Raw genomic sequence first — 6,388 nt, forward strand, 5'->3', positions numbered from 1 at the left:
CGCCCCTCCCCACCCAGCGCCTGCCCTGGGACCGCGTCCACCGCTGCCACCAAGGAGCTGGCCCAGCTCTGGCGGGTGATGAGCCAGCAGGAGCGGAGACCATACTGGTGAGGGGCCTGCCCGGCAGCCGGGCGAGGGGGGGGGGGCGCGGTACCTGTGGCTCGAAGGACTGATAGCTCCCTTCAGGATGTGGACCCCGAGGCCGCCACTTCCTCCGCCCTCACCCAGGGAGCTCCTCACAGGAAGCCGGGCCTGCGTCCTGGCCGCCAGCTCGCCTCTTCCGTCTTCCCCCCCACCTGCCCGTTTCTGTCCAAATTGGCCCCCACAGGTGCCAGGTGTTAGCAGACTGGGAGGGGTCCTTGGCCAGGTCCACCTGCAGCCAGGCTGGGGGCCTGGGCTTCCCCAAGGGCTGCCCTCAGCCGGACCCTGGCTGGCGCTGGGGCCAGAGGACTAGGGGACACCGGTGGCAGCTAGTAGGGGACCCGCCTGCCACCTCTGTCCCCAGCATCAAAGCTCGGAGATTCAGCCGCCAGCACAACCGAATCGTGAAGCAGGAGAGCTCCAGCAGCGAGGATGAGGACTGGGGCACCCCCAAGCCCTTCTACCAGCTCCTGGCCGAGAAGGCCGGCAGCTCCTCAGAGCCAGCCTTGCCGCCGCCGCCTGGCCCCCAGGAATGAGGGTGGCCGGCCTGGCACTCCCATGGCTTGAACCTGAGCCTGTGCCCCCCCCTCACCCCTGCTGGGGGTGGGGACGGGGACGCTGGCTGACCCCATGCCTTCACCCAGTTTGCGCTGTGGGGAGACAAGTTCACAAGGGCTCCCTCCGCCTTCTTCCCACAGCCCAGAATCAAATGGTTTCAACCCCTAGTTCTCACCTTCCTCTACTCTGCCCGGACCCTGTTCTATTTATAGATTATTTATTGTTTTCAAAATAAAGCAAGTGGAGCCTGGTTACCAGCAGGAGAGGTCCAGGCAGTGCTCCCTGTCTCTCAGCCCTGGGGGCTACTGCAACCTGGACCTGGCCAGGCCCCGGGAGTCCCCACCAGCCCCCTCCCCCAGGAGCAGTACCCCAAGTTGCTTTCGTGGTTTCCCTCCAGGGGCCGCCAGGAAGGTGACCCGCACCTGGAGGTGCTAGTTATCTGTTAACTTTATTTTAATTGAAATGGAGACATAACACGTCCTAGAAAAATAAAGATTTCGGGTACAAACTAGATGTGGGCCAGGGCCGCCCCAGGGGTGAGGGATCTTTGGTCTGGGGCCAGACATAGTCAGGAGGGCTTCAGTCCAGGGGGAGCTAAGGGCACTCTGCCCAGGCCCCCTCACTGCACCCCTTTCAGCAGGAAGGGCCCGGCTGGGAGGTGTCCTAGGGGAGGACAGACCGCCCCCCAGCCTGGATTCCAGGCACTTCTGAGAACACTGAGGTGAGAGCTATTAATAGTGTTTTGGGGCGGGAGAAGGAGGGGCTCAAGGGGGCTGGAGGTTCAGCCAGGCTGGCAGGGTTCTAACCACAGCTAGTACCAGATGTAAGGGGGGCAGAGGCCCCGGGCGAGGCCCCATCTGCTCTCCCAACTGTGTGGGGTGCAGAGAGAGGAGAGGGCTGTAACAGGGGCCTCTGGGCAGAGGGGTGGTGCCCCAGCACCTCTGGCACAGAGAGGTGGGCACCCCCGGCGCAGCCTCCGCGGCAGTGTCCCGTCCCCCGAGGCCCGCCGCCCCACCTGGCCACCAGCACCATTGTCAGGAGAGGGGCTGAGGCCCGGGGTCACAGTTCCAAGGGCTCTTCCACCGGCACAGACTGTAGCTGGGTCAGGACCTTGGTCTCGGCTTCCAGCCCCTCGTCCACCTCGCCCCCAGCCGTGGCGCCCAGGAGGAGCCCCTCGGGGTCGGGGTCAGGCAGCCTCAGCACGGTGTGGGGGGCCTGTGTCCCCAGCCCCTTCTCTGCTTCCAGCAGCCCCTCTGTGCCTGCGCTCAGTTCCAGCCCGGCCGGCCAGATGGGCACGGCCGCAGGGGACAGCATGAGCCCCTCGGCCGTGGGCGCCGGGAAGGCGGGCAGGAGGCCAGAGGAGTCCGGGGAGAAGGGCAGGCTGGCGGGGGCCGTGGCCGCGGGGGCGGGCGGCGGCTGCGGTGGAGACGGCGCGGAGAGGGGGCCCAGGGCGTGGGCCTCGGGGAGCGCAGGGCTGGGGGCCACCGGGAGGGCTCCTTCGGGCACGGAGATGGCGGTCTCTGGCTTCAGAGGCAGTGCCAGGCCGGGGGTGGGGGGCAGGACCTGGGAGACCAGCATGCTGGTGGGGAAGGTGGCAGTGAGGATGATCTTGCCCTGCTGCACGGCCACACCAGTCACGATGGGGCTGCCCGACACAGGGTTGGCCAGGAGGAAGTTCCCTGTGGGAGAGACCGCAGGGGGCTCAGTGTCCAGGAGAGGGGGCTGTGAAGCTGGGGAGGGCAGGCAGGAGGGCAGGCCCTGGGGTGACTGCATCCGACTCTCAGGCACCACCCTGGCACAGGAGGGTCCAGGACATACCAGGGATGAGCTGCTCCCCCCCAGCCCACTGAGGGTGCCCCCACACTCACCCAGCCCACACCCTGCCCACAGACGGGGGCACTACCTGGGGCAGTGGCCGAAGGCAGCTGCAGGGCAGTCATGCCCACCCCGGAGTTTATCAGATGCACGTTGGCAGGACCCGCGGCGGCTGCCACCTTCACAGGGCTGCCAGGCCCAGCTGCCAATAGCTGAAGGGGACCCACAGCCTGGGGCAGGGTCACCACCTGGGAGGTGGGCACCACCTGGGGCAGGTTCAACAGCGGGGAAGTGGGGCCCAGGCTGGCAGGGTACCCAGGGGGTGGGGAAAGGGGCACCACCTGCGAAGCAGCCACAGATGGCATGGGTCCTGGCGGCAGCGGGAAGGTGGCGGCCGCAGGGGGGCCGGGCACCACCTGGGGCAGGGGCCCAGGCACCTCCTCCCCAGCTGGCCCTGAGGCAGCCACCTGGGCCCCCTTGGCTTCTGGGGTCTCAGGCTGAGCCTCCTCTAGCCGAACCTCCCCAGTCTGAGGGTCCAGGACCAGGGAGGCCTTTCCCTCACTGGCGCCCTGGGGACTGGGCTGTGGTGGAGGGGCGCCCCCGCCCCCCGTGAGCAGCAGGGGGCCCAGGCTGGAGGCCTCGCTCAGGGCCAGGCTGTTGATGATGACGGGGCTCCCGTTGAGGAGCACGGCGGAGGAGTTGCTGGCAGCCAGGAAGCTCCCGTTCACCAGGATGGAGGAGGAGGCCGGGCACGGGGCAGGAGGGGCGGCCCCCGCCAAGAATATGGAGCCCTGGGCCGGCGCCTCGGAGCCCACTGGCGCCACGCCCCTCTCCAGGTCCTCAGGGCTGCGGCTGGACTCGTCCTCAGTAGTGGGGTTTCCGTCAGATTCGCTGGCCAGAGAAAGGACCGTGAATTGTGGTCCGGGAAGCTGCGCCTCCCAGCCCAGCGCCATTGCCGCAGGGCCCGCACCAGGGAGCGCAGGTCGACGCTGCCTCCCCCTTTCCTCAGCCCAAACTTCAGTGGAAAGCTGAGGGGGTAGGAAACCAGCTTGCTCAGTGTACCCCAGGGGCCCTGGTCAGAGGTTCTGAAAGCCGGTACCGGTACCTGCTTTAAAGCCACAGCTGGCGCTTTTGGCGGGGTTGGGGGGGGGGGTCAGAGGCCCTTCTTCCCAGCCCCTCGGCCTCGGGGACCTAAAGGCGGGGCCCCGGCCACCCCAAGTCGCCGGGGCCAGGCAGGCGCAGCCAGCGGCTGCGAGAGCTCGGAGGCGGCGGCCCGCGCCCTCCCCCGGAGGCAGGGCAGGGAGGGAGAGGCCGGCGCGGGTGGGAGGGGTAGGGCTTGGGTTACAGGGAAACCGGAGCCGGGGAAGGTTCACGTTTCACAACAAAGACAGACAACGGACCACGCCGTTCGGGCCCTGGGGGGTGGGTGGGGGGCCGGACGGTAACGGTCAGGGCCCCGGCTGGGGGCCCGAAAAAACCCCCGCGGGCGGGGGCAGCGGCCCCTCCCCCTTTCCCGCGCCCGGTCTTCTCCCGGCCTCCCCCCCACCGCCGCAGCCGCGCGCGGACGGAGTCTGGGATGGAGCCTCGAGGGGAGCAAAGAGACCCAGCCTCGGCGGGAGGAGCCGTGGTGTCGGGGAGGGCGCCCGGCCCGCCCAGGCCCACCACTCGTGTCCCCTGCGCCCGCGGGCGCCGGAGGGTCGGAGCGGGAGATGCCGGAGGAACTGGGCGCGCGGGCTGCAGCAGCGGGGGCGACGGGCGCTGTAGACACCCCGTCCCGGGCAAACCCGACCCTGCGTCCCCGGGTCCCCCTCACCTCTTGCAGGGCGCGCCGCCGCCCCCGGTCCGGTCGCGCTGTCGCCGGTTCTTGAACCAGTTGCTGACCTGCGTGAGCGAGAGGCCGGTGAGCGTGGCCAGGCGGCGCTTCTCGTCGGGCGTGGGGTAGCGGTTGCCGCGGTAGCAGGCCTTGAGCGCGGCGCGCGAGCGCTCCTTGAAGCAGTAGACGGTCTCCTCGCCGTCCCAGATGGTCTTGGGCAGGGGGAACTTCTTGCGCAGGCGGTACTTGTCCACTGCGCCCAGCGCGCGGCCGCGGGCCCGCTCGGCCTCGTGGTAGCGCGCGCGCAGGTAGAGGTCCTGCAGGAAGGCGTGGTGGGCGGCGGGGAACGGGCGGCTCTCGAGCAGCCGGTAGAGCTCGGCGTACTCGCCCCGCTGGAAGGCCACCAGGGCCCGAGCGCGCAGCACCGGATCGCTGCCACGTAGGCGCTCGGCCGGGGGCAGCGCGCCCAGGAAGCGGCTCAAGCGGCCGGCGTGGCCCGCCTGGAGCAGCGCCTCGCAGACGCAAGCCACCTGCTCCGGCGAGAAGCGGAGGCCCGTGGGCGGCTCAGCAGCGGCCTCGGGGGGCGACCCCGGAGCGCCCGGGGACCCCGGGCCCTCCGCCGCGTCGCCCGCCCCGGCCCCGGCCGCCGCCGCCTCACCCTCGGCCGCCTGCAGAGTTTGCAGGAGCTGGCGCGCTTCCTCCTCCTCCTCTTCGGTCGCCGCCGCGGCCACCGCCTCCCCCCCAGCCGCCGGACCCGCGCTCGGCTCCGCAGGCAAGGTAGCCATGTTTTTGCAACTTTGGGAAGTTCCTCCCTCCTTCTCCTCCTCCCTCGGGCTTTCCCCAGCCCCCTCCCCCGCCCGTTCCCCCTTCCCGCCCCCCCTTCGCTTCCCGATCTTCTCCCCCAGCCGACCCCGCGTCTCCCCGCCAATGCCAGGCCCAGCTCTCCACCAGGGTCTCTGCCCCAGTGTCTGTGTGTGCCCGTCCTCCTCCCCGTCTGTTAGTGATTCTCCCTTTGTTTTCCCTCCGCCTCGGGCCGCGCTTTTTGCCTCCCCCAGCGTGTGCCTCTCTGGCCCAGGGCCTCAGTTTCCCCTTCGGGACAACGGAGAGGGTAACGGGCCGTCCGGGAGGTCTAAGGGCGCGAAGCCACCTCCGCCCCGAGACTGAGCTTCTGCACGCCTCCGTTTCCAGCGCCCTCGGGAGGGCCCCCCCCACTCCCCATCTCGACCGCGCTCCGCCCCTCGGAATTCCCGGCTCCCCAGGGGGGCGGGTCTAGCGGGGAGAAGGGGCGGGGGAAACGGGCTAGAAAGTTTACAGCAACTTTTCTTGGGCGTGAGTCTCAGGGACGGATGCGCGTGGCTCGCGCAGGCGCAGTGTAGCAGGGCGGCCCGCGCGCAGCCGGCCCTGCCCTCTTCCCTAGCGTTTGGGTGGCACAGCTGGGCCACAGCTGGAAAAGGGGCGGTGCCACACGCCGGCCCCTCGCCGCCTCGCATTGGTCGGGTGTCGAAGCCGCGCCCCTAATCCCGCCGCTCCGCTTCCCGCTAGCCATTGGCCGCCCCCACCGCCCGCCGATTGGCCAACCGAGCCCCCCGCCCCCACCCTCACCCCGCGCCTAGGCGAGGCCGGCGCGGACACCCGGAGTCCCGAGCTTTGGGCTGACAAGAGGGCTCTTTATTCGCGAGGGTCGGGGGTGGGGTACTCGGTGGGGGAAATAATAAATACCAAGGAATGTTGGGGGTCTCGGTGTATCCCAAACGTGGATTAGGGTGCTGGGGTCCTGGAACCTGTCAGCGGGTCTGAGGACAGGTCAATAAATACCCAAACCGCGGGGCGGCGGAGCCGCCGTAGCCCGAGAGCAGCGTCGGTGAGGAGGGAGCGGGAGCTGGGCTGGCAAAGCAAAGGCCCCCGAGGGAGTGGGCAGAGCGCGCACTGGACGTTCGCCGCGGAAGAGGACGTTCCGGGGGAGCAGGGCCTCATGCACAGGGGCAGTCGTGGTCTGCGAGCCGCCGTGAGTGGGGGCGTGGAGGGCGAGGGCGGGTGGCCGAGCCCTGCGCCCGCGGCCTC

At 69.7% G+C, this 6,388-nt stretch overlaps 1 protein-coding gene across 1 annotated transcript; it reads right to left on the bottom strand.

The window, feature by feature from the left end:
* Positions 1-1,128: 1,128 nt before the first annotated feature.
* On the bottom strand, positions 1,129-5,853 carry SIX5 (SIX homeobox 5). The gene is made up of 3 exons (XM_004694209.2): positions 4,328-5,853; positions 2,603-3,405; positions 1,129-2,378 (listed from the first exon to the last, which is right to left on the bottom strand). Exons 1-3 carry the CDS (start codon positions 5,110-5,112, stop codon positions 1,759-1,761), a joined length of 2,208 nt encoding a protein of 735 aa, XP_004694266.1. The 5' UTR covers positions 5,113-5,853; the 3' UTR covers positions 1,129-1,758.
* Positions 5,854-6,388: the final 535 nt, after the last annotated feature.

The sequence above is a fragment of the Condylura cristata genome, unplaced genomic scaffold (assembly GCF_000260355.1).
Source record: "Condylura cristata isolate star-nosed mole 26May11 unplaced genomic scaffold, ConCri1.0 scaffold00041, whole genome shotgun sequence".
In the NCBI taxonomy this organism is placed as follows: domain Eukaryota; kingdom Metazoa; phylum Chordata; class Mammalia; order Eulipotyphla; family Talpidae; genus Condylura; species Condylura cristata.

Excerpts from the sequence above, each read along its gene's own strand:
- SIX5 (XM_004694209.2), bottom strand. The coding sequence starts at position 5,112 with ATGGCTACCTTGCCTGCGGAGCCGAGCGCGGGTCCGGCGGCTGGGGGG. Across the intron at positions 3,406-4,327 it reads GGCGGCGCGCCCTGCAAGAG|CGAATCTGACGGAAACCCCA; the intron begins GTGAGGGGGACC and ends TTCTCTGGCCAG. Across the intron at positions 2,379-2,602 it reads GCCTTCGGCCACTGCCCCAG|GGAACTTCCTCCTGGCCAAC; the intron begins GTAGTGCCCCCG and ends TCTCTCCCACAG.